Genomic DNA, 27,062 nt, shown 5'->3' on the forward strand with positions numbered 1-27,062 from the left:
AAGGAACCGATGGAACAGGAACGGATCACAAAGGAATAAATAGGGAGTCTAATCAGGGGGAAAGGATCGGGAACAGGTGTGGGAAGACTAAATGATGATTAGGGGAATAGGAACAGCTGGGAGCAGGAACGGAACGACAGAGAGAAGAGAGAGCGAGAGAGTGAGAGAGGGAGGGGGAGAGAGAGGGATAGGAGGGAAAGAACCAAATAAGACCAGCAGAGGGAAACGAATAGCATGGGGAGCACAGGGACAAGACATGATAATAAATGACAAACATGACAGTTCTTTGTTCTTTATTCTTCAGATCTCCATTAGTTGGCACCTTAGCCACCGCTAGTCTTCCTGGGGTCCAGTTAAGACTGGAGACATTCTTATGTTCTAAGTTCTGGAGACTTGTAAGATGGAAGGAAAGGCAGGTACTGGAAGAACTTGAACCTCTGTAAACAGTTAGTACAAAAAGGTATATCGTAGCAGGACCGTTCTGTCATCGTGCTGCCTTCTTCTGTCACTTTCTTACGCCAACTTTTAATGCCCCTCTCTTTTTTCAGTGCCTGTAAAAATTTAAATGATAGCAACTTTCTCATGAATCCATGTAAATCCAATTGTGGCCATAACATGACTGTGAAATCAGTGTCTGGATGAGCGTTTAAGCTTGCACATGTGGAATGTAATCATATGGATGTATACTGTTGTTGTATTGGCTCACCTGGAATCGTATTGTCCAATACAAATCCAAAGAACCCACCGATGAACATGTGCGTAGTGAAGAGAACAACTATAACTTGGTCCAGTTCTTTTACCCCTGTGAATACAAGAATATGGTTATCTACAGTAGAAATACAGTACAAACCAGCTTTGTTTGACCTATCATTGCATGGTTCTCCGATTTACTGGTTTCAATAGATGATTTTGGAACAAGAGAACCAGGATATTGCTTTGGGGGCATTTGTGCCTTACCTGGAAATCAATCTAGCAGAATGTCTAATATGGACAACATGTACAGTACCTTCAGAAAGTATTCACACCCCTTGAATTTACAGCCTGAATTTCAAATTGATTCAATTGAGATGTGGTGTCACTGGACGACACACAATACTCCATAATGTAAAAGTGTAATTATGTTTTCAGAAATGTTTACAAAATAATGAAATGAAAGCCGAAATGTGTTGAATCATAAGTATTCAACACCTTTCTTATGGCAAGCCTAAATAAGTACAGGAGTAAAGATTTGCTTAACAAGTCACATAAGTTGCATGGACTGACTGTGTGCAATAATACTGTCTTAATTAACATGATTTTTGAATGACTACCTAATCTCTGTACCCCACACATACAACTATCTGTAAGGTCCCTCAGTTGAGCAGTGACATTCAAATAGAGATTCAACCACGACGACCAGGGAGGTTTTCCAATGCCTCGCAAAGAAGGGCACCTATTGGTAGATGGGTAAAAATAAATAGAGAAAACATGGAATATTCATTTGAGCATGGTGAAGTTATTAATTACATGTTGGATGATGTATCAACACACTCAGTCCCTACAAAGATACAGGCGCCTTTCCTAACTCAGCTGTCGGAGAGGAAGGAAACCACTCAGGGATTTTAAAACTGTTACAGAGTTTATGGCTGTGATAGGAGAAAACTGAGGATAGATCAACAACATTGAGGTTACTCCATAATACTAACCTAAATGACAGAATAAAAAGATGGAAGCCTGTACAGAATAAAATATTCCTAAACATGCATCTTGTTTGCAATAAGGAACTAAAGTAAAACTGAAAAACATGTGGCAAAGAAATTAACTTTGTCCTGAATACATATAATTGTGTTTGGGGCAAATCCAACACAACACATCCCTGAGTACCACTCTTGATATTCTCAAGCATGGTGGTGGCTGCATCATCTTATGGGTATGCTTGTCATTGGCAAGGACTAGAGAGTTTTGTAGGATAAAAAGAAAAAGAATAGAGCTAAGCATAGGTAAAATCCTAGAGGAAAACCTGATTGTCTGCTTTCCAACAGACACCGGGAGACAAATTCACCTTTAGCCAGACATTAACCTAAAACACCAAATATACACTGGAGTTGCTTACCAACATGACATTGAATGTTCCTGAGGCACCTAGTTAGAGTTTTTACTTAAATCATCTAGAAAACCTATGGCAAGACTTCGCTGTCTAACAATGATCAACAACCAACTTGACAGAGCTTGAAGAATTATTTTAAGAATAATGTGTAAATATTGTACAATCCTGGTTTTCAAAGCTCTTAGAGACTTATCTAGAAAGACTCACAGTTGTTGCCAAAGGTGATTCTAATATATTGACTCATGGGTGTGAATACTTCTCTATTTAACTTTGAAATAATTTGCTACAAAAAAAATGTAAACCATGTTTTTTCTTTGACATTTTGGGTTATTGAGTGTAGATGAGTGAGAGAAAAAACACATCAAACGGACCTTTACAGTAAACAATAATCCGGGAAGGTGGTGAGGCACCAGTCAATAGTTCAGATACACGGCTTAGCTCCTGTAATTCCCAGGGGTGTGCTTTGTGCATGGAACAAGATCCTGTATAATAACCACCATGTTTAACCAATGCAGCAGCTGTGCTGTAAGAATCCTAACAGGATGGTGAAGGGGGAGGGAGGTGAGGACAGGTGAAGTCAATAAGTAGCACTAGTAAGCCGGCTGGTCGTCGTAGCCGACTGTCCAGGTGGAGCCTAAACTGGGTCATCTGCCAGATTTTTGTCACGCAGTGACACTGAGGTTGGCCAAGAGGATTTGAAGGTAAGCAGTCCTGACCTGATGAAACCAGACAAGACTGGTGCGTATGTGTGTCATCGCATACAGTCAGCTTATCCCATATATTAATCCTATATACTACAGTGATAAGAGGATGGCTGACGTTTTACATGCCCGTAATGAATTGTGCTATTTTGTTCGTTTTTTTGCGATGTTTATAACTTATTTTAAAACTTATTTTGTACATAATGTTGCTGCTACCGTCTCTTATGAGCAATAATAACTTCTGGAACAGGCCCAGATCCCCGTTATTTGCGTGAAGAAAAGACGGAGGAAAAGAAGATACCAATCGGGCTGCCTTTTGAGAATCCGTAGGCAAGCAAGTAAACTCCCACTGCTATCAATTCTACTTGCTAACATGCAATCATTAGAAAATAAAATTGATGTCCTACAATTACCTCCACAGGCCAATCCTGAGATATCGCACTCAACCAACTCTAACTGACCATAAATCTGACCACAATTCTGTCCTCCCGATTCCTGCTCACAAATAAAAACTAAAGCAGGAAGTACCAGTGACTTGCTCAATACGGTAGTGGTCAGATGACGCGAATGCTACTCTACAGGACAGTTTTGCTACCACAGTCTGGAATACGTTCTGGGATTCATCCAATGGCATTGAGGAGTATACCATCTCAGTCATCGGCTTCATCAATAAGTGCATCAACGATGTCGTCCCCACAGTGACCGTATGTACATATCTCAAACAGAAGCCATGGATTACAGGCAACATCCGCATTCAAGTTAAAGGCAAGAGCTGCTGCTTTCAAGGAGCGGGACACTAATACAGATGCCTCTAGGAAATCCCTCTATGCCCTAAGACAAACCGTCAAACAAGCAAAGTGTCAATACAGGATTAAGATTGAATCTCACTACACCGGCTCTGACGCTTGTCGGTTGTGGCTGGGCTTGAAAAATATTACGGACTACAAAGGGAAACCCAGACACGAGCTGCCCAGTGACGCGAGCCTACCAGATGAGCTAAATGCCTTTTATGCTCGCTTTAAGACAAGAAACACTGAAGCATGTACGAAAGCACCAGCTGTTCTGGATGACTGTGTGATAACGCTCTCATTAGCGAGAGCAAGACCTTTGAACAGGTCAACATTCACAAAGCCAGATGGATTTTTTTTCTTCAACTGACTGAGTTTGACTGAGTCTGTAATACCTACATGCTTCAAGCAGAACACCATAGATCCTGTGCACAAGGAAGCAAAGGCCACCTGCCTAAATGATAAACCACCCTGTAGCCATGAAGTGCTTTGGAAGGCTGGTCATAGCTCACATCAACAGCATCATCCTGGACACCTTAGACCCACTCCAATTCGCATACTGCCCCAAAAGATCCACAGATGACGCAATCTCAATTACACTCCACACTGCCCATTCCCAACAGGACAGAATGCTTTTCATTGACTACAGCTCAGCGTTAAACACTGGCAGCTGACCATAAGGTGCTACAGAGGGTAGTGCGTAGAGCCCAGTACATTACTGGGGTCAAGCTTCAGGGATTTCCAGGACCTATATAACAGGCAGTGTCAGAGCAAAGCCCATAAAATTGTCAGAGACTCCAGTCACCCAAGTCATAGACTGTTTTAACTGCTACCGCACAGCAAAGCGGTCCCGGAGTGCCAAGTCTAGGACCAAAAGGCTCCTTAAAACAGCTACTACCGCCAAGCCATAAGACGGCTGAACAATTAATCAAATGGCCACCGGACTATTACATTGACACCCCCCTCCCCATTTGTTTTGTACACTGCTGCTACTCTCTGTTAATTATCTATGCATAGTCACTTCACCCCTACCTACATGTACAATTTACCTCAACTAACCTGTCCCCCGCACACTGACTCTGACTCTGTATATAGCCTCATTATTGTTATGTTATTGTGTTACTTGTTTTTATTTTTTACTTTAATTTATTGGTAAATATTTTCTTAACTCTTCTTGAACTGCACTGTTGATTGAGGGCTTGTAAGTCAGCATTTCACGGTAAGGTCTACACTTGTTGTAGTCGGCACAAGTGACAAATAAATGTTGATTTGATGTGACATAATCACCTGTGTCAATGATGCCTGGGTTTGAGTGGAACCAGGTAGGCAGCACCAGGCCACTGAAGGTTGAGAAGCCCAAGATGAGTAAGTTCCTGGAGGAGTTCAGGTCCACGTACTGTGGGGAGCAGAGGAACCCATTAGATTTGTATCTACTTCAACTTTAAGTTAAGTTCTTGAGAAAAATCCTATTCTCTTAAGCAATAACGACTTGACCAAGAGTTGTCTGATTTTACATCAGCCTTATCCTGGCTTCCTGATCATTTCACCACTCTACTGAATTAGTGTCAGGTCAGCTTCTCCGGTATCACTTGTTGTGCGGTAGCAGAGAGAACAGTCTATGACTTGGGAGGCAGTGATGCAACCAGTCAGGATGCTCTCGACGGTGCAGCTGTATAACTTTTGAGGATCTAGGGACCCATGCCAAATCTCCCAAGGGGGAAAAGGTGTTGTCTTGCCCTCTTCACAACTGTCTTGGTGTGTTTGGACCATGATAGTTTGTTGGTGATGTGGACACCAAGGAACTTGAAACTCTCGACCCGCTCCACTACAGCCCCGTTGATGTTAATTAATGGGGGCCTGTTCAGCCCACCTTTTCCTGTAGTCCACGATCAGTTCCTTTGTCTTGCTCACATTGAGGGAGAGGTTGTTGTCCTGGCACAACACTGGACCTCCTGAGACCTCCTCCCTATAGGCTGTCTCATACTTTTTTAGTGATCTGGCCTACCACTGTTGTGTCATCAGCAAACTTAATGATGGTGTTGGAGTCGTGTTTGGCCATGCAGTTGTGGGTAAACAGGGAGTACAGGAGGGGACTAAGCATGCACTCCTGAGGGGCCACAGTGTTGAGGATCATCGTGGCAGATGTGTTGTAGCCTACCCTTACCACCTGGGGGCGGCCCTTCAAGAAGTCCAGGATCCAGTTTCAGAGAGAGGTGTTTAGTCCCATGTTCCTTAGTTTAGTGATGATCTTTGTGGGCACTATGGTGTTGAACTGCTGTAGTCAACAAAATTCTCACATAGGTGTTCCTTTTGCCGTGGTGTGGAAGGCTGGTGTGGAGTGTGATTGAGAATGCGTCATCTGTGGATCTGTTGGGGCGGTATGCAAATGTCAGTGGGTCTAGGTTTTCCAGCATGATGTTGTTGATGTGAGACATGACCACTCCTTTCAAAGCACTTCATGGCTACCGACGTGAGTGCTACGGGGCGGTAATCGTTTAGGAAGGTCACATTCACTTTATTGAACACAGGGACTATGTTGGTCTGTTTGAATCTTAGTCATGTATTTATGCTTTGCCTATTTGATTGTTCGTCTGAGGGCATAGAGGGATTTCTTATAAGCGTCCGGATTAGTGTCCCGCTCCTCTAGCCTTTAGCTCAGTGTGGATGTTGCCTGTAATCCATAGCTTCTGGTTGGGATATGTATGTACAGTCACTGTGGGGATGACGTCATCAATGCACTTATTGATGAAGCCGGTGACTAAGGTGGTATACTCCCCAATGCCATTGGATGAATCCCGGAACATATCACAGTCTGTGCTAGCAAAACAGTCCTGTAGCATAGCATCCACTTCATCTGACCACTTCCATATTGAGCGAGTCACTGGTACTTATGGTCAGATTTGCCAAATGGAGGTCTAGGGAGGGCTTTGTATGTGTCTCTGTGTGTGGAGTAAATGTGGTCTAGAGTTTTTTATCCTCTGTTTCCACATGTGACATGCTGGTAGAAATTAGGTAAAACAGATTTAAGTTTGCCTGCATTAAAGCCCCCAACCACTAGGAGCACCGCTTCAGGATGAGCATTTTCTTGTTTGCTTATGGCTTTGTATACTGTAGCTCGTGGTGAAGAAGGCGCAACAGCGGCTCTTCAATCTCAGGAGGCTGAAGACATTTGTCTTGGCCCCTAAGACCCTCACAAACTTTTACCGATGCACCGCTGAGAGCATCCTGTCGGGCTGTATCCCCGCCTGGTATGGCAAATGCACCATCCACAATCACAGGGTTCTCCAGAGGGTAGTGCGATCTGCCCAAAGAATAACAGGACATCTACAGCACCCGGTGTTACGGGAAGACCAAGAAGATCATCAAAGACCTCAGCCACCCGAGCAATGGCCTGTTCATCCCGCTACCATCTAGAAGGTCAGAACAGGTGCATTAAAGGTGGGACAGAGGAGACACTACACTATATGACTAAAAGTATGTTGACACTGGCTCGTCAAACATCGTCAAACATCTCATTCCAAAATCCCCACTTTGCTGCTATAATAGCCTCCACACTTCTGGGAAGGCCTTCCACTAGATGTCGGAACATTACTGCGGGGACTTGCTTCCATTCAGCCACTAGAGCCTCAGTGAGGTCTGGCACTGATGTTGGGCGATTAGTCCTGGCTTGCAGTCTGCATTCCAATTCATCACAAAGGTGTTCGATGGGGTTAAGGTCAGGGCTCTGTGTAGGCCAGTCATACTGAAACAGGAAATGGCCTTCCCCAAATTCACAGTTGTAAGATAGCATTCTCCTGGCATTCGTAAACCCAGATTCATCCATCAGGCTGACAGATGGTGAAGCGTGAGTCATCACTCCAGAGAATGCGTTTCCACTGCTCCAGACTCCAATGCTTGGCAAGCTTTACACCACTCCAGCCGACGCTTGGCATTGCGCATGGTGATCTTAGGCTTGTGTGCGGCTGCACCACCATGGAAACCCATTTCATGAAGCTCCCGGCAAACAGTTATTTGCTGACGTTGCTTCCACAGGCAGTTTGGAACTCTGTAGTGAGTGTTGCAACCAAGGACAGATGATTTATATGTGCAACGTGCTTCAGCACTCGGTGATCCCATTCTGTGAGCTAGTGTGGCCTACCACTTCACGACTGAGCCGTTGTTGCTCCTAGACTTTCCACTTCACAATAACAGCACTTACAGTTGACTTGTTGGAAAGGTGTCATCTTATGACAGTGCCACGTTGAAAGTCACTGAGATCTTCAGTAAGGCCATTGTTGTATAAAACCGAACACAAGGCTGTGTTCTCGGTTTTATACACCTGTCAGCAATGGATGTGGCTGAAATAGCCGAATCCACTCATTTGAAGAGGTGTCCACATACTTTTGAATATATAGTCTATTTATACTCAGGACTCTGACATTGCCGTCCTAATATTTCTATATTTCTTAATTCCATTCGTTTGCTGTTTAGATTTGTGTGTATAGTTAGATATTGTTAGATATTACTGCACTGTTGGAGATAGGAACACAAGCATTTCGCTAAATATGTGTATACAACCAATACAATTTGATTTGATTTGTGGTCCACAGGAGACCCAGGTTCAAACTCATCAGGTCATAACGGCTTACAACTGGATCCTGGATCATAAAAATATAATTGATGTTTTCTTGGAAAGAATCAATACAAGTCCATAAGCTTTGGGTCACAGACAGTACAGAAATCTTTGAGGAACCACTGCTCCAGTTTGCCTTATAGCAGCCACGCAGCTTGACAGCAAGCGCATAGCAGCTCCAGACCCCTGTTCAGGTGCTTCAGTGCTTCGTGGATGAGCTGATTAGAATAATGGTTATAAAATGTTTCAGTGTGAGAGGCTGCCCTCCCTAAACTCCCTTGCCAGCGGCATACCACCCTGCATACCACTGCTGGCTTGCCCTGTGTAGGGTGCCATCTTTTGGATGGGATATTACACGGGTGTCCTGACTCTCTGTGGTCACTAAGATCCCATGGCACTTAACATAAGAGTCCTGGCAAAATTCCTTACCTGGCCCCATTCCATCATGGCCACCTAATCCTCATTCCTAATTGGCATATGTCACTGCTTACCTCTCCTGCTGGGGGTGAGGGTTCTGGCACAATAATGGTTGCCATGAGGTGAGTTTCCTCCTTACTATGCTAAGCACTTTGAGTACCTGAGTTAGTAGAAAAGCTCTATATAAATGCAATCTATTATAACCTCGCTTCTGTGATGTTTGATAATACAGTCAGATCCGACATGATTGGCACCCTTGATAAAGATGAGCAAAAAAGACTGTATAAAATAAATAATATAAATACTGAGCTATAACTTGTAAGCTCAAAAAAATGGGGGAATTATATTATTTTATACTAATACAATTACTCAGAAAAAGAGATTTGATTTAAGAACTTAAAAAAATTGAAATAAGTTCGTTTTCAAAATTATTGGCGCCTATTATTATAAATGAAATCAAACAAAATCAAATCTGCATTAAAATTCAACTTTTTAAAGTTGTAGCTTAAAGAAGCTTAAGGGACTCTATTGTGGCCTTCCATGGCTTCCTGTTTCACTGGGGAATAAAAATGAGGTAACACGCATGTAAAATCCCTTTGTCATTCATCACCATGGAAAAAGGCAAAGAACTCATAAATGAAAAGAAGGAAGTCACCCCCCTCCACAGACAACATATAATTATGAACACATAAGTTACGGCAAAAACATTTTTAGAATTACAGGACGCCACTGCCTGACAAAGGACAGAAGTCTTGTAGAGATTTATGATAAATAATGATATTTTAAGCATAAACATATATCTATGCAGGTGTATTTTATCCTTGATGATACTTTATCAATACACAGATGTGTTGATCTAAACAGAACTTCAGTCAACCCATTTTTTCTATTACATGTTTTTTACCTGAAGGTTGGAGATTCCCACAGCTGCAATCATTCCAAACATGACGAGGAACATGCCTCCGATGACCGGATCTGGGATGGTGATGAAAACGGCCCCGAACTTCCCAACGAGTCCTAGGATAATCATCAGGAGACCAGCGGTCTGAAGGACCAGTCTGCTGCCAACCTGGCATGATGGGCACAACGAAGAGGGCACAGCATTACAAGTCATTAATCATTAAGGTATGGGGGCTCTCAGGGCCCAAATAAAAAAGCTTAGATAGTCCCGCATGTTTTATCAGCCTCATGTAATTGCTATAGGAGGCTTAACAATAACGTCATCATCACATTCCTATACTGAACGTGGCACAAAATAGTCTATGGAGGACATACTTTAGTGATGCCCAGTGCTGCAATGTTCTGGCTATAGGATGTGGTGCCGTTCCCGCTGCCCCACAGCGCTGCCAGGATGCAGCCAATGCCCTCCACAGCGATACCCCGGTTGATTGCGTGGGTGGGCGGAGGAGGGGCACCGGACAGACGGGCACAGGCATAGTAGTCCCCAATAGACTCCATGGTGGAGGCAAGGACGCCAGCCATCATGCCCAACACAGAGGACACACTCACTGTGGGCATGCCCCATTGGCCTAAAGGGAAAGAGAGTAGACAGATTATCACACACACATTCATCTGCACACACATACACACACAAAATATATATGTTTACAGTTGTCTACAGTTTTTTTAAGAGACTTTCAACATTGTAATGTATTCTTTGACAGGTACAAATGCTACAGTACAGAAGAGGTGAACTGGGAGAGATAAACTATGAATTCCTTGCTCTTTGTGTGGTTTGCTCACAAATTATTTGAGGCTGCGACACATAAACATATACTGCATGCTCATTAAACTGTGTAAACAACTGCCAAATGATGAAAACCAATAATTAGTTGGAAGTCATGTTCTATTCAAAAAGGTTGTGGTAGGTGACAAATAGTTTATTTTTGTTCCATCCAATACTTTCATAGCATTTGTATCACTTGCAGTTGCAGGAATGCCAGTTTAATGAGCTAGGTTATCTTGTATGGCAGGTTCTAGGGTTGCGTCCAAAATGGCAACCTATTCCCTACATGGTGTCCTACTTTTGACCACTAAGGGCCCTTGTCAAAATTAGTGCAGTATGTAAGGTAAAGGGTAACATTTGGGACACATACCTAGATGAAAGAGGCTAACTCCAGTAGGTGAACTGACAGACAAGCCTCAAATTACCTACTCCATTTTATGCAACAATCTCTCAGTGTCACCGCAGAATTTTTCCTCTCCAGAAGTAAAATTCCGAAGTGTTTTTGACACCCTGGGTTGCTCCCCCTGCTCAGCATCGTTCTGTTTCTCCAAACGTCAAATTTTGAAGTTGCTCCAATCGTGAAATTTAAACGTTTTAAGGTTTAGGATAGGGTTAAAACTTTAAGATTAGGCATTCATCCCGAATGGTTAAAGAAGGGTTAAAGGCCCAGTGCAGTCAAAAACATGATTTCTTCTGTTTTACACACTATGCGGTTGGTATAATACTGTGAAATTGTGAAAATTATTATAATGCCCTTTTAGTTTAAGAGCTGTTTGAAAAGTCCGCCTGAAATTTCTGCCTGTTTTGGTGGGATAGAGTTTTGGCCTGCCTGGATACATTACCAGGCAATAAAATGCTTAATAGAACAATAAGAAAGTGTTCCAAACTTGCTTGAGAAATTGCTCTTGCTAAGAAGGTATTTTTGCTTCTTTTTGACCAATTTAATTTAAACAGTCACAGTAAAATACTTAATTTTCTATTGAGATTGAAATTAGGCCTTGAAGGTTTGGGATATATATACACACACAAAAGGAGGTCTACCCCAGGGGATGGTAATAGAGGGGAGGTACGTGAGGCGACGTTGACTCTCTCTGCTGGGAATACGGGAGCTGGGCAACCCGATACAGACTACACTAAGTGGAGGTAATTAGAAGAAAGTGCCAACCAGCCGTGGAAAAGTGATTTTCTTTGTTATCATTTACATTTACATTTAAGTCATTTAGCAGACGCTCTTATCCAGAGCGACTTACAAATTGGTGCATTCACCTTATGACATCCAGTGGAACAGTCACTTTACAATAGTGCATCTAAATCTTAAAGGGGGGGGGGGGTGAGAGGGATTACTTATCCTATCCTAGGTATTCCTTAAAGAGGTGGGGTTTCAGGTGTCTCCGGAAGGTGGTGATTGACTCCACTGTCCTGGCGTCGTGAGGGAGTTTGTTCCACCATTGGGGGGCCAGAGCAGCGAACAGTTTTGACTGGGCTGAGCGGGAGCTGTACTTCCTCAGTGGTAGGGAGGCGAGCAGGCCAGAGGTGGATGAACGCAGTGCCCTTGTTTGGGTGTAGGGCCTGATCAGAGCCTGGAGGTACTGAGGTACCATTCCCCTCACAGCTCCGTAGGCAAGCACCATGGTCTTGTAGCGGATGCGAGCTTCAACTGGAAGCCAGTGGAGAGAAAGGAGGAGCGGGGTGACGTGAGAGAACTTGGAAAGGTTGAACACCAGACGGGCTGCGGCGTTCTGGATGAGTTGAAGGGGTTTAATGGCACAGGCAGGGAGCCCAGCCAACAGCGAGTTGCAGTAATCCAGACGGGAGATGACAAGTGCCTGGATTAGGACCTGCGCCGCTTCCTGTGTGAGGCAGGGTCGTACTCTGCGGATGTTGTAGAGCATGAACCTACAGGAACGGGCCACCGCCTTGATGTTGGTTGAGAACGACAGGGTGTTGTCCAGGATCACGCCGAGGTTCTTAGCGCTCTGGGAGGAGGACACAATGGAGTTGTCAACCGTGATGGCGAGATCATGGAACGGGCAGTCCTTCCCCGGGAGGAAGAGCAGCTCTGTCTTGCCGAGGTTCAGCTTGAGGTGGTGATCCGTCATCCACACTGATATGTCTGCCAGACATGCAGAAATGCGATTCGCCACCTGGTCATCAGAAGGGGGAAAGGAGAAGATTAATTGTGTGTCGTCTGCATAGCAATGATAGGAGAGACCATGTAAGGTTATGACAGAGCCAAGTGACTTGGTGTATAGCGAGAATAGGAGAGGGCCTAGAACAGAGCCCTGGGGGACACCAGTGGTGAGAGCGCGTGGTGAGGAGACAGATTCTCGCCACGCCACCTGGTAGGAGCGACCTGTCAGGTAGGACGCAATCCAAGCGTGGGCCGCGCCGGAGATGCCCAACTCGGAGAGGGTGGAGAGGAGGATCTGATGGTTCACAGTATCGAAGGCAGCCGATAGATCTAGAAGGATGAGAGCAGAGGAGAGAGAGTTAGCTTTAGCAGTGCGGAGCGCCTCCGTGATACAGAGGAGAGCAGTCTCAGTTGAATGACTAGTCTTGAAACCTGACTGATTTGGATCAAGAAGGTCATTCAGAGAGATAGCGGGAGAGCTGGCCAAGGACGGCACGTTCAAGAGTTTTGGAGAGAAAAGAAAGAAGGGATACTGGTCTGTAATTGTTGACATCGGAGGGATCGAGTGTAGGTTTTTTCAGAAGGGGTGCAACTCTCGCTCTCTTGAAGACGGAAGGGACGTAGCCAGCGGTCAGGGATGAGTTGATGAGCGAGGTGAGGTAAGGGAGAAGGTCTCCGGAAATGGTCTGGAGAAGAGAGGAGGGGATAGGGTCAAGCGGGCAGGTTGTTGGGCGGCCAGCCGTCACAAGATGCGAGATTTCATCTGGAGAGAGAGGGGGAGAAAGAGGTCAGAGCACAGGGTAGGGCAGTGTGAGCAGAACCAGCGGTGTCGTTTGACTTAGCAAACGATGATCGGATGTCGTCGACCTTCTTTTCAAAATGGTTGACGAAGTCATCTGCAGAGAGGGAGGAGGGGGGGGGGGGAGGATTCAGGAGGGAGGAGAAGGTGGCAAAGAGCTTCCTAGGGTTAGAGGCAGATGCTTGGAATTTAGCGTGGTAGAAAGTGGCTTTAGCAGCAGAGACAGAGGAGGAAAATGAAGAGAGGAGGGAGTGAAAGGATGCCAGGTCCGCAGGGAGGCGAGTTTTCCTCCATTTCCGCTCGGCTGCCCGTAGCCCTGTTCTGTGAGCTCGCAATGAGTCATCGAGCCATGGAGCGGGAGGGGAGGACAGAGCCGGCCTGTAGGATAGGGGACATAGAGAGTCAAAGGATGCAGAGAGGGAGGAGAGGAGGGTTGAGGAGGCAGAATCAGGAGATAGGTTGGAGAAGGTTTGAGCGGAGGGAAGAGATGATAGGATGGAAGAGGAGAGAGTAGCGGGGGAGAGAGAGCGAAGGTTGGGACGGCGCGATACCATCCGAGTAGGGGCAGTGTGGGAGGTGTTGGATGAGAGCGAGAGGGAAAAGGATACAAGGTAGTGGTCGGAGACTTGGAGGGGAGTTGCAATGAGGTTAGTGGAAGAACAGCATCTAGTAAAGATGAGGTCGAGCGTATTGCCTGCCTTGTGAGTAGGGGGGGAAGGTGAGAGGGTGAGGTCAAAAGAGGAGAGGAGTGGAAAGAAGGAGGCAGAGAGGAATGAGTCAAAGGTAGACGTGGGGAGGTTAAAGTCGCCCAGAACTGTGAGAGGTGAGCCGTCCTCAGGAAACGAGCTTATCAAGGCATCAAGCTCATTGATGAACTCTCCGAGGGAACCTGGAGGGCGATAAATGATAAGGATGTTAAGCTTGAAAGGGCTGGTAACTGTGACAGCATGGAATTCAAAGGAGGCGATAGACAGATGGGTAAGGGGAGAAAGAGAGAATGACCACTTGGGAGAGATGAGGATCCCGGTGCCACCACCCCGCTGACCAGAAGCTCTCGGGGTGTGCGAGAACACGTGGGCGGACGAAGAGAGAGCAGTAGGAGTAGCAGTGTTGTCTGTGGTGATCCATGTTTCCGTCAGTGCCAATAAGTCGAGGGACTGGAGGGAGGCATAGGCTGAGATGAACTCTGCCTTGTTGACCGCAGATCGGCAGTTCCAGAGGCTACCGGAGACCTGGAACTCCACGTGGGTCATGCGCGCTGGGACCACCAGATTAGGGTGGCCGCGGCCACGCGGTGTGGAGCGTTTGTATGGTCTGTGCAGAGAGGAGAGAACAGGGATAGACAGACACATAGTTGACAGGCTACAGAAGAGGCTACGCTAATGCAAAGGAGATTGGAATGACAAGTGGACTACACGTCTCGAATGTTCAGAAAGTTAAGCTTACGTAGCAAGAATCTTATTGACTAAAATGATTAAAATGATACAGTACTGCTGAAGTAGGCTAGCTGGCAGTGGGTGCGTTGTTGACACTACACTAATCAAGTCGTTCCGTTGAGTGTAATAGTTTCTGCAGTGCTGCTATTCGGGGGCTAGCTGGCTAGCTAGTAGTGTTGTTTACGTTATGTTGCGTTAAAAGAACGACAATAGCTGGCTAGCTAACCTAGAAAATCGCTCTAGACTACACAATTATCTTTGATACAAAGACGGCTATGTAGCTAGCTATGTAGCTAGCTACGATCAAACAAATCAAACCGTTGTACTGTAATGAAATTAAATGAAAATGTGATACTACCTGTGAATGCGACCGGGTTGTGAGTCTATTCGGTAGACGTTGGCTAGCTGTCGGCTAGCTGTTGGCTAGCTGTTGGCTAGCTAGCAGAGTCTCCTACGTTAAGGACGACAAATAGCTGGCTAGCTAACCTCAGTAAATTAAGATAATCACTCTAAGACTACACACTCTAAACCTAAACTACACAATTATCTTGGATACGAAGATATACGAAGACAGCAAAGACAGCTATGTAGCTAGCTAACACTACACTAATCAAGTCGTTCAGTTGAGTGTAATAGTTTCTCCAGTGCAGTTATGTTTATTTTCTGTCTTAGTAAAGTTGTTTTTGCAGACTAAAACCTTGCTGTCTCTGTGTCAATCTCTGCAAGCTCAACCAAACACCCCACGGTTTACCACATTTGGTGGAGAATGAGGGCATCTCAGTAGCTCCGGGTGCCGTGCGGTTGAGTGTACGGAGATTACCATGGAGGAGCTGGTGGCTCAGTTCATCCTCAGCCAGCGAAGCAACAGGCTCTCCAGGAGCAAGCACTGGAGGAGCAGCACTAACAAAACCGCAGTCTGGTTGCTGAGGTAGCGAGGGCTCAGGAGTCTGGCCCGAATCAGTTCCTGGTTCCGTTAAGGGAGGAAGATGACGTGGAGTCATATTTGTGCACCTTCGAGAGTGAATCAAGTGAATCAGCCTGTTGGCACCCTACCTCTCTGGGAAGGCCGAGAAGGCCTACTTTGATTTGAATACTGAACAGGACATGAATTATGAGGGACTCAAATGGGAGATACTGAGCCGTTATGGGTTCAATCTCGCACGCCGTGTACAACTGACGGAAGTACCGTCCCTCCCGATGCTCGACAAGCTCGTCCTGGATAAATACCTTCGGGTCCTGCCATACGAGATGAAGAAGACGGTGAGCATGCAGAACCCCCAGAGCCTGGGGGAATTGCTGACCACTGTGGAAATTCACCAGAACACCCAGGACCTGCTGAGAGGGGCCCGAGAAGAGAGAGGAGACGCGGAGAGGGGGGCGAACAACACAAAGAGGGGTGAGGGGCTGAAGGGGGCCCGGACGGAACCAGCCGAGGCTGTGAAGTAGGAGGGTGACCCAAACCGATGACTTCGGCAGCTGCTGGACCCAGATCAGAGACGCTGCTATGAGTGCTGTGAGCCGGGTTATGAGTGCATGGAGCTGTCCCGGCCGGGAGGAGGCCATGCCCTCCGCATCCCCCAGCTCTGGGGTAACTCGGATGGCGAGTTACGTCACCTCCTGTTGGGCGCACACTGAGACGCCCCTCCAATGTTTCCTGTACGAATCGATGGCATCGACACCAGCGCTCTGCTGGACTCCGGCAGAAAGGTGATCCTGGCCCACCCGAGAGGGGAAGGCAGAACCGGTGGATTAGGAGGTAACGATGTCCTGTGTACACGGGGACACGAAGAGGTACCCAACGGTGCCAGTGAGGATAACCACCCCAAGGGGGGAGTGCCAGATGAGTGTGGGAACTGCTCCTAACCTACCCGTGTCCATTATCTTCGGTCGAGATTGCCCTCTCTTCTAGGCCCTGTGGAGGAGGGACCTGGGGAGGCGAGCACGGGAGGTGGGAAGAAAAGGAAAAAGGACGGTGGCCTGTGCAACCCAACCCCCGCCACGAGAGGTGTCCACTGGGCCCGAGTCAGACCGGAGGAGGGAGATGACACCGCTCCGGCAAGCGAGTCACCATGCGAGGAAGACCTCAGGCTCCCCTTTATGGAGGTGGAGGCCCTAGATAGACTTCCCAACACTGGAATCCTCACGGGTCAGTTCGGGACGGCCCAGTTAGAAGACCACAATCTCCAGAGCACTAGGGGCCAGGTCATTGCGGTGGATGGCGTACTGTTACCTGGGGTAAATGATTGGCACTACCCCCACTTCGCAATCAAGCATAATTTATTGTATCAGGTAGTAAAGCATAGTAGGGAGACAAAAGACTTGTTACTCATACCCAGCCAGTATGTTAGGACTGTGTTGCATCTTGCCCACACCTACCTGCTTGGGGCACACCTGGGGATGGAGAAAACCAGGGAGCGGATCAGGAACCGGTTCCACTGGTCCGGAGTCAAGCGCACCATGGAGGACTCCTGCCGTAGTTGCCCGGAGTGCCAGATCACAGCTCCTAGGGTGCATTATTGAAACCATTTGGTTCCTTTGCCCATTAAAGGAGTGCCATTCGAGCAGGTGGCAATGGATCTGGTGGGTCCGTTGGTGAAGACCGCAAGGGGAAACCAATACATCCCGGTCATCACCAATACATCCCGGTATCCTGAGGCAATCCTGCTACGTACGACTGCAGCAAAAGGTATCGCACGGGAGCGCTTCCATTTATTTAGCCAGGTGGGTGTTCTGTGGGAAATCCTGAAGGACCAGGGCACCGCGTTCATGTCTCGGGTGATGAAAGATTTCTGCAATATGTTACAAATAAAACAGGTGAGGACCAGTGTGTACCATCCACAAATGGATGGGCTGGTGGAACGTTTCACCAAGACCCTAAAACAGATGCTAAAGAAGGGAGAGAGATGGGAGGAACTGGGACCAGCTGCTGCCCCACCTGATGTTTTCAGTATGCGAGGTACCCCAAGCATCCACGGTGTTCTCCCCCTTTGAGCTCCTGTATGGCCGTCGGCCCCGCGGGCTGCTGGACCTGGCCAAGGAGGTCTGGGAAGAGCAGCCAACCTCCCTTCATAGCATAGTAGAACATGTTGAGGAGATGAGGGAGAGGATGACGGCAATTCGGCCAGTGGTGGGAGAGCACATGGCCCAGGTGCAACGTGCCCAGGAACGTGTCTACAAATGTGGGGCCTAACCACAAGAGTTCCAACCAGGTGAGAAGGTCTTGGTGCTGATCCCTACAATGAAGAATAAATTCCTGGCTACGTGGCATGGGCCCTACGATATCATTGAGCTGGTAGTCGGCTTTACCAGGTGAATTTACTGAAGAAAGGGCATGCATGCGAGGCGCTGTGCATAACGTGGACCTGGCCACAGCAGGGCCCTCCCTCAGTCGAAGTTGCAATGGGGGAAGACCTCAGCCCGACCCAACGACGAGAGCTCAGAGAGTATTTCTTCTCCCTCTGGAGGAGTTTCCTGCTGACGTACATGATGGGGTGCTCCTCGCCTTCCTGCTCTTGGGACAAAACGGCTCCTACAGAGGGTAATGCATACGGCCCAGTACATCACTGGGGCCAAGCTGCCTGCCATCCCATAAAATTGTCAGACTCCAGTCACCTAAGCCAAAGATTATTTTCTCTGCTACCGCAATCATGGTACCCATTACTGATTCTAATACAACATATGTCTGTCCTTGAAATCATTATTTTAAAATCGCACACAGAAGAAGTTACAAGGATAATTTAGTTGCTAATGGCAGCCTACAGTACTCCGGTCAGCCTTCAACGTGAGTTACACAATGAGAGGGGGCAGCACTAAACTAGCCTGCAACAACATTTCCATCTTAACCGACATAATTTGGCTTTTGCGCTATTGCGTCTTCACATAGGGATGAATGGTGTCACATGATCAATGTCTTTGTTTATCCATTCGCTAGCCATATTCAGTCAATGGATTACACCTATCCACCACCCCGTCCATAACGCCCTAGAAAAACCCAAGCCTACTCAATGGTAACAGTGCTTTTCTGATGTTTTGTTTTACATTGTATTGTTTTTGTGTTACTGGGATTAGGGCAGTAACGGGAATGAAACCCTGGTCTTTATTTCCCTGAATAAAGAAAGAATACAAATACAAAATAAAATAATAAATTATATTGCTCCATCTCACCTGGATATGGGACGTGGAACCATGGTGCGCTGGTGATGGCATCCAGGTTCACGTCAGTCCTGGCTGTGTAGCCATACTGGTCCGGCTGAGAGGGAAGGGCTTCAAAGATGGTTAGCAAAAAGCAGACCAACCAGGCACCACACATCCCAAACAAAGCCTGGGGATGAACAGAAAGGAGACATGTATTGTTTAGTTTACTGGTCATGCTCTAGATTGGTTTATAAATTACCTATCAAATCGTACACAATGTGTAATGGCGGATGGTTGTAAATATGAGTCCATAGAGGTGTACTCAGATGTTACGCAAGGTTCTATTTTGGGCCCAGTGTGGTTCATTTTGTATATCAATAACATTGGGGATCTTATTGAAACAACGGATGTTCATTTTTATGCAGATGATACTGTTCTTTATTCAAGTGGTAGTAGTTTATCTTTAGCTTTTGACAATGCCCAAAGAGCATTTAACATCATACAACAGAATCTGTATGATTTAAAGCTGATTATAAATGCCAGGCATGTTACAAATCATGTCATTGCTACATTGGCTGGACATACTATAGCGCAAGTTAAAGTGTACAAATATTTGGGTGTGTGGGTTGATGATAAGATGAGCTTCACTGTTTATGTAGAGAACTTGACAAGGAAGTTCAAGCTGAAAATAGGATTTTATTACCGGCATAAGGCTTGTTTTTCTTTTGAGGCCAGGAAGGAGCTGGTATGATGTACGTTACTGTCGGTTTTAGATTTTAATGATGTTATATACAGTGGGGCAAAAAAGTATTTAGTCAGCCACCAATTGTGCAACTTCTCTCACTTAAAAAGATGAGCGATGCCTGTAATTTTCATCATAGGTACACTTCAACTATGACAGACAAAATGAGAATTTTTTTTTCCAGAAAATCACATTGTAGGATTTTTAATTAATTAATTTGTACAGCACTTTGAGATTTCAGCTGATGTACGAAGGGTTATATAAATACATTTGATTTGATTTTGATTTAATTTGCAAATGATGGTGGAAAATAAGTATTTGGTCAATAACAAAAGTTTCTCAATACTTTGTTATATACCCTTTGTTGGCAATGACAGAGGTCAAACGTTTTCTGTAAGTCTTCACAAGGTTTTCACACACTGTTGCTGGTATTTTGGCCCATTCCTCCATGCAGATCTCCTCTAGAGCAGTGATGTTTTGGGGCTGTTGCTGGGCAACACAGACTTTCAACTCCCTCCAAAGATTTTCTATGGGGTTGAGATCTGGAGACTGACTAGGCCACTTCAGGACCTTGAAATGCTTGTTACGAAGCCACTCCTTCGTTGCCCAGGCGGTGCGTTTGGGATCATTGTCATGCTGAAAGACCCAGCCACGTTTCATCTTCAATGCCCTTGCTGATGGAAGGAGGTTTTCACTCAAAATCTCACGATACATGGTCCCATTCATTCTTTCCTTTACACGGATCAGTCGTCCTGGTCCCTTTGCAGAAAAACAGCCCCAAAGCATGATGTTTCCAACCCCATGCTTCACAATAGGTATGGTGTTCTTTGGATGCAACTCAGCATTCTTTGTCCTCCAAACACGACGAGTTGAGTTTTTACCAAAAGTTATATTTTGGTTTCATCTGACCATATGACATTCTCCCAATCTTCTTCTGGATCTTCCAAATGCTCTCTAGCAAACTTCAGATGGGCCTGGAAATGTACTGGCTTAAGCAGGGGGACACGTCTGGCACTGCAGGATTTGAGTCCCTGGCGGCGTAGTGTGTTACCGATGATAGGCTTTGTTATGCTTAAACACTGGTATACACTGATTTATAAGGTCTTATTGGGTAAAATATGTATCTCTGTTATTTTTTAGTCAGGTCACTAAATAAATACCAATTACGGTCCCATTCTGACTTGCTTCTAACAGTACCAAGAATGAGAACAGGTCATGGTAAAAATAGCTCTGGTTACTAAGCACCGTGGTCCTGGAATTCCCTCCTGAACATTTTAAAATGTGATGATCTCGTGTTGTTGGTGGAGTTTAAACACTTGATCGATGTATATATCATAGAAGAGTGTAATTGTTTTTAGGCCAGCTGTTTTTTAGTCAAGATGTTTGTGTTTTTAATGTAATAGGTTGTACTGTATGTGTATAGTTTTGTTTAATGTTGTGTTAGTGTATGTAAGTTGTTTTGTCTGAAACGTTGTTCCCTCTGCTGCTATTGGACCAGGTCTCTCTTGGAAAAGAGATATTATCTCAATAAGAAAAAAACTGTATAAATAAAGGTAAAATAAATTAAATAAATAAAAAAAAGTTTAAACTTTGTTTCAACATATGGTTAAGGTAGTTTAGACATCTCATTAAGACATAATTTAGACACATAATTTAGAAACATCGGTTAGTTTAGACAACTCAATGAGACGTATCATTTAAAAACACAATTTAGATACATTGTTTAGACATATCATTTAGTTTAGATGTCGTTTAAACATAGTTTAGAGACATATAGTATTTATGCTGCTACATTGTGGCATGTTTTTGTTTGTTTGTAAAGTGCTTCTAGAATGTAAATGTAAGGTGTGTGCTTGTCTTGACATACAGTACCTCTTCCACATTATCACAAGTGAACTCCAGAAGTTCCCTAGCTGCAGGGTGGAACATCCTCATTCTGATACTAAACTCTAGTCTTGTTAGGCTCTCTTACAAGCTTTTTGTTGTGATGTTGACAGCTGAGTGACACTTCCCAACTGGCAAAATTTCGGTTCTATAGAGGTGCATCGAGGAATAGATTGTGGTGTGCAAATAAAAATGACTAAACCCTGCTGTGAACTCATTTTCATCTATGGTTAAGCTTTTTTTCTATCCCATAATTTTTTTACTTGCCTTTGGCATAGACTGTCCATTAATCATCATTCCCAAAGGAATGTATTGCTACTAAATTGGTGTTAAAAGAGAAGGCACTGAGAATGACATTCATATTATGCTTGGCTCCAAAAGTGTTATGCTCCTATAGCGCACAGTGGGCCAGTTTCCTGGACCCAGATTAAATGTAGTCCTGGACTAAACAACAAACTCTCACATCAGAATCAGACATTCATCCATGTTTCTCAAACGTCAAATTTAGGCGTTCTTTAAAAACATCAAATTTCAAAGTGTTTAAGGTTAAGTTTAGGCATTAACTCCACATTTTTAAGGTTAGGGTTAGATTTAGTCATTAACACCTATATCGTAAGGTTAGGTTTTAAATCAGAATGGTTAAGGTAAGGTTTAGGATAGGCTTAAACCAAAACTCGAAAAAACTACTTTCTATCGCTGGATTTGAACATGCAACTTTTAGCACCAGAGGCAGATGCTTACGCCCATCCGCCACGTCCTAGTAAAACTCAAACCTGCAGTGGTCTAAGGCACTGCATCGCAGTACTAGCTGTGCCAATAGAGATTCTGGGTTCTAGTCCAGGCTCTGTCACAGCCGGCCGCGACTCCATGGGGGGCGCACAATTGGCCCAGCATCGTCCGGGTTAGGGGAGGGTTTGGCCCTGTGGTGGGCCCGTGCACATTGACATGGTCGCCAGGTGTACGGTGTTTCCTCTGACACATTGGTGCGGCTTTGTTGGGTTGTGTTTCGGAGGATGCATGGCTCTCAACCTTCGCCTCTCCCGAGTCCGTACAGTAAGATATTTCTGGTTTAAGTATACATTTAATTTACAACCATAGAGTTTTTATGGTAACAGATGTATGAATGGTAACAATGTTCATACATTTTCTTATAAGAAACGCATTTTCTTTAAACAGACGTTGTATACTGCAGGTGTTTATGTAAGGGCTACGAAGGGCTACGAAGGGCCACAAAGTACACACAGTCTGCGTCTGAAACGTTGTAACGTGTGCAGAATTAAAGTGTGGTTTATAAAACGGTGATGTACTGTATATATGAAGCGAGTATCTTTCAGCACAGAAAACAGGTATAGTAACTTACTGAAAACAGCTTAAAGAGAGGATACTGGAACACTTCCCACTTCTTATCCTTGTAAGCAATCAAAGGAACTTCCACTTTGCTCAGGTACTGAGAAAACAGAAGGATGAGGCACACTGTCCTGTGGGAAGGAAAGACAAACACAAGGATTCTCACACACATTGGACCACCTTAAACCAGTGGTTTCTAACCCAGGGCCACAATAACTTACACATTTGAGTAATTTAGCAGACACTCTTATCCAGAGAGATTGCAGTAGCAATCGGGGTAAAGTGTCTTGCTCAAGGGCACATCAACAGATGTTTCACCTAATCAGCTCGGAGATTCAAACCAGCGACCTTTCGGTTACTGGCTCAACACTCTTAACTGCTAGGTTACCTGACGTCCCCATAAATAGACTTGACATGTTTTCATACACATCAACTTGGAGTGAATTAGCTTGAAGAATAACATGTCATTACATGCGGTTGTGCGAGTGTGATCCCACCCTTTATTTAAGACATTAAGACGTTGCTTAAAGCTCACAACAAAAGGGAGATTACGGCTAATCCTGGGTGATAAAACTAACTGAAATTCATAGTGTATTAAAGATAAACCCCAGAACATATTATGACAATCAAATGCATGTTATCTTATGTAATTGTGGGATACTGATGGTAACTATTTGTAGATTGATAACAGCGCTCAGATGAGTGATAACCTGTTCACTAAGTTTGCATCCCAAATGGCACCCTATTCCCTATGCGGTGCACGGGCAAAAGTAGGGCACTATATAGGGAATAGGGTGCCATTTGGGGCATATTTCCTAACACTACACTGCCTGGCCTTGGGTGCTATCGATGCCGTCTGATATTGTGACAGCTGTATGAAGCCGCTCAACGGTGTTCCCCACGATGCAGATCCTCTCTTCAACTCCCAGCACTGTTTCCAGGAATAAAGCCTATCTAACTCACTATCAATACATCCAACCATGCAACCACAGTTTTTGCCTCCATAGCAAACTTTCCCAGAACACAGGCTAGGTATGTGACCCATATTTTCATTATTTACCTTTATTTTAACATGGTTATTTTAACAAGTCATATTGAGACTAAAGTCTCTTTTTAAAAACGAGCACTGGCCTGCGCATTACAAAACAAGTCCATCAATAGGCAAGTATAGATAAGCATAAATATACACAATATACATATTAACATACAAAACACAGTCAATTAAAACAAACACATTCTTGATGATAAAAATCAGTCAGTTGTCAGTTGTCAGATTTGCCTTAGGGACACTGAATCATCCAGTCGAAACGTACTGTATTTTGGAGAATATTCCAAACATAGGGTACAAGGAAATTAAAAGCTGATTTACATAACAATCTAGACACACCTGTGAATGGGTTTGATAACTTGTAATTTGATGTTAGGTAAATCGGAAGTTTGTGGAGCAGAGCTTTGTAAACAAAAATAGCTTGTGACTTTAAAGCGGTCCAGCCAACCTTTGGTAAAGAATGCAGTGATGAGTAATTAAAATGTTTCCTGTGATAAAACAAAGGACGCTATGATAAACAGCATCCAGGGGTTTGAGAGTAGTTGCAGCTTTGCTTCAGAGATTGACAGTTTTCCAGAATTTAGACGGATTCCCCTTACTACCAGAAAGAGTGGTTACATAATAAGTTCCACAGCACTAATGGGCACTTGACAGAGGTTCCAAGGAAGGGTGTGGATGCCTGTCTGCCAGCAGTGGAGGCAGGTGAAGGAAATGAGGATGGCTGGAATGTAATTAATGGAACGGTATCAAATGTAGACATTGGTCTAGAAGCTCAGTGGTCACTTTTGCAGCTTCCATTCATAAACCGGCACTGTCTGGCACAGCAACGACAACAGTGGCCTCCCCGTGACCCGGCTAAGCCCCTGAGCATGCAGGAGGACTCAAGATGGTAGGAGAGAGGGAGGAAAGGGGCACTAGGCTAAGTGGGATGTGGCTGATTAGTAGCCAGACATGGAGACAGGATCCCACAAGATTCTCTCACCGTAGTTATGACATTATCCAGAGACGCCCACCCGCCCGCCCCTCTGTAAATAAAGACACATTTCACAGGGGTTGGGGTAGGGTTGGGTGGGGGGGTACGAGTTGAAGGAGAGGCTGAGCGAGGGGTGCAGTGAGTTGGCTGGTGACAGTTTTGTCTGCAGGGCACTTTTTATGATCTGAGGCGGTTGGAGCTTTGTCAGATTAACTGGTAGGGAGCAGATGTGGTCCGTTCGCTGGGCAAAGAGCCTGTACAGACGGGCATTTAGGACAACACAGATCAATAAATCGGAAACATTTGTTTAAATTGTCATTTGGGGATGAGAGTTGAATAGCATGACTACTGAAGTCGGGACTGAAGTTGTGTGACTTGAATCAGAACCAACTATTGTGACACAGATAAAGCCTGAACATTGGGTCAATTGAAGCTGTGTCTCCTGGGAAAATCTTTTGTTTTCTCCTTGCTTACTGTGAGTTACCTCTTAGAAGAGACTGTCACATGTTCTACTGGCTTGTTTGTTAGACCACGCTGATCATATTTCGACTCATTTTAGGAAACTACTTCACAGGAGAGGCATTTGGAAGTAAACATTTGTTTATCAAAATGCGTTTTTGGCAGAAATGCCTTCTGCAACATGTGCCTTAAAAGCAAACTTGTATGCCATCTGTAAATACTGTGGTAAACTACGGGGTGTTGGATTTGAGCGCACAGGGATGGACACAGAGACAGGGAGATTCTAGTCAGAAAGCACGCCTTTATGACTAGAATCTCAATATAAAACATACATTTCAACATAAAATAAACGTAACAATAAAATAACTTTCTGGGCCACCTCCTCGTATTTGGTTCCGTGCCCCGGGAGCTTTGTTCCCACCTCTTGGCTCACTCTCTGCCGCTCTTTTTATCTCCTACGGTGTGCCACGGTGCTCCCTATATGTGGGCTGCACCGCTAGTTGGCCTTCTCCCCTAATTGCCCCTAATTTGTGCCATCAGCTTAGTGATCTGCAGTGTTTGCCATTATACTGTACCCTGATGAAGACAGCTTGTCTGTAGAAATGTTGGTTATTAGGTTATTCAATTATTGCATCTGAGCTCCTAAAGTGTGCGGCTCACCTTTTCTTTTTTGAGTGTTCTACTCCACTAACCAGCACCTTGCCTAAACAAGTGTGCATTTATTTCGCCTCCAGACCTCCTGGGATACCATAATACGAATAAAATTGTTAAATTATGAGCCTAGTTGGTTTAGCCACGGAAAAAGTCAGGAACCTTCACCCTAGCCATACATGATTGGCTGAGATAATGGATGAGCTGGACATGCCGGGAGATGAGTTCAGATTGGTCTGCCATGTCTATAACATGAGCTGCTCAGTGTGTGTAGGTAATCCTTTCTAACACAGCTTTTTTAAAGATATCACAAAGAACTACAAAAAAAACACCTGTCTCCGGATTATATTTATGAACTACGGGCAACCGTGACATCCGTAACAAAGAGGGAGAAGCATTCATCCATGTATACAGATAAGAGAGTCTAGTTAGCTACATTTTCAGATATTATACGTTACTACTTTTGCCAGAAAGTTATTTTCTTTGCAGGTTAAGGTGTACTGTTAGCTAGCTAGCTAAAGTTAACTGGCTGGCTGGCTCACTAGCTAACGTTACGTGTATGATCTGTGTAGTAATATTATTCGTATCTCAGAGACATTTGCATTGCTAGTTAAAGCCTAATGTTAGCTAGCTAGCTAACATTGAACCTAGTTGGTTAGCTTTAGCTACCTGTAGATTCATGCATGGTAGTACCGTTATGATTTGGGATTATGGCTCATTGTCTAGCTAGCTATATGTCTAAACAAAAGACCCCACTATGCAAGGAACCATTTCATCGTACAGTTTACGCCTTGTGTCCTGTGCATGTTACAAATATACATTGATTTCATTTGATATAGTGTGTGTTTGTCTGGAGAAATAAATGAAAGGTTCCATCGCTGTAGGAGCTGTATCTATTATGCTTTGTTTCGGGGCAAATCAGATCACTCAGAGTTCCATTGCAGCAATTGTGTGACCGTTCCTGGTGCAAAAACAATGTCCTATCCCGGAACTTGAGTGAATGACATTACAAAGCTGCTACTGAATGTACCACGTCAGAACTTGGAAATCAATTTTATCGTAGTCCACGTGGGTTTTAATGACATTACGAAGGGCAGCTCTGAACAGTTGAAACTGGATTTGACTCTG

At 44.8% G+C, this 27,062-nt stretch overlaps 1 protein-coding gene and 1 long non-coding RNA gene across 2 annotated transcripts in view; one reads left to right on the forward strand and one right to left on the reverse strand.

The window, feature by feature from the left end:
• Positions 1-302: 302 nt before the first annotated feature.
• si:dkey-106n21.1 (solute carrier family 23 member 1) overlaps positions 303-27,062 on the reverse strand; it is a 67,737-nt gene continuing 40,977 nt past the window's right edge. Inside the window, exons 6-12 of the mRNA XM_046303140.1 lie at positions 22,817-22,934; positions 18,861-19,017; positions 9,880-10,133; positions 9,509-9,673; positions 4,863-4,971; positions 707-802; positions 303-551 (exon numbers count right to left, since the gene is read on the reverse strand). Coding sequence (XP_046159096.1) covers positions 526-551; positions 707-802; positions 4,863-4,971; positions 9,509-9,673; positions 9,880-10,133; positions 18,861-19,017; positions 22,817-22,934 — 925 coding nt within the window. The 3' untranslated portion in view covers positions 303-525. The remainder of the gene's footprint in view (positions 552-706; positions 803-4,862; positions 4,972-9,508; positions 9,674-9,879; positions 10,134-18,860; positions 19,018-22,816; positions 22,935-27,062) is intronic.
• On the forward strand, positions 9,207-10,283 carry LOC123998201. Its single transcript, XR_006832236.1, has 3 exons — positions 9,207-9,296; positions 9,515-9,729; positions 9,917-10,283. It is a non-coding gene; the product is annotated as an uncharacterized LOC123998201 (long non-coding RNA).

The sequence above is a fragment of the Oncorhynchus gorbuscha genome, linkage group LG01, assembly GCF_021184085.1.
Source record: "Oncorhynchus gorbuscha isolate QuinsamMale2020 ecotype Even-year linkage group LG01, OgorEven_v1.0, whole genome shotgun sequence".
NCBI lineage: Eukaryota > Metazoa > Chordata > Actinopteri > Salmoniformes > Salmonidae > Oncorhynchus > Oncorhynchus gorbuscha.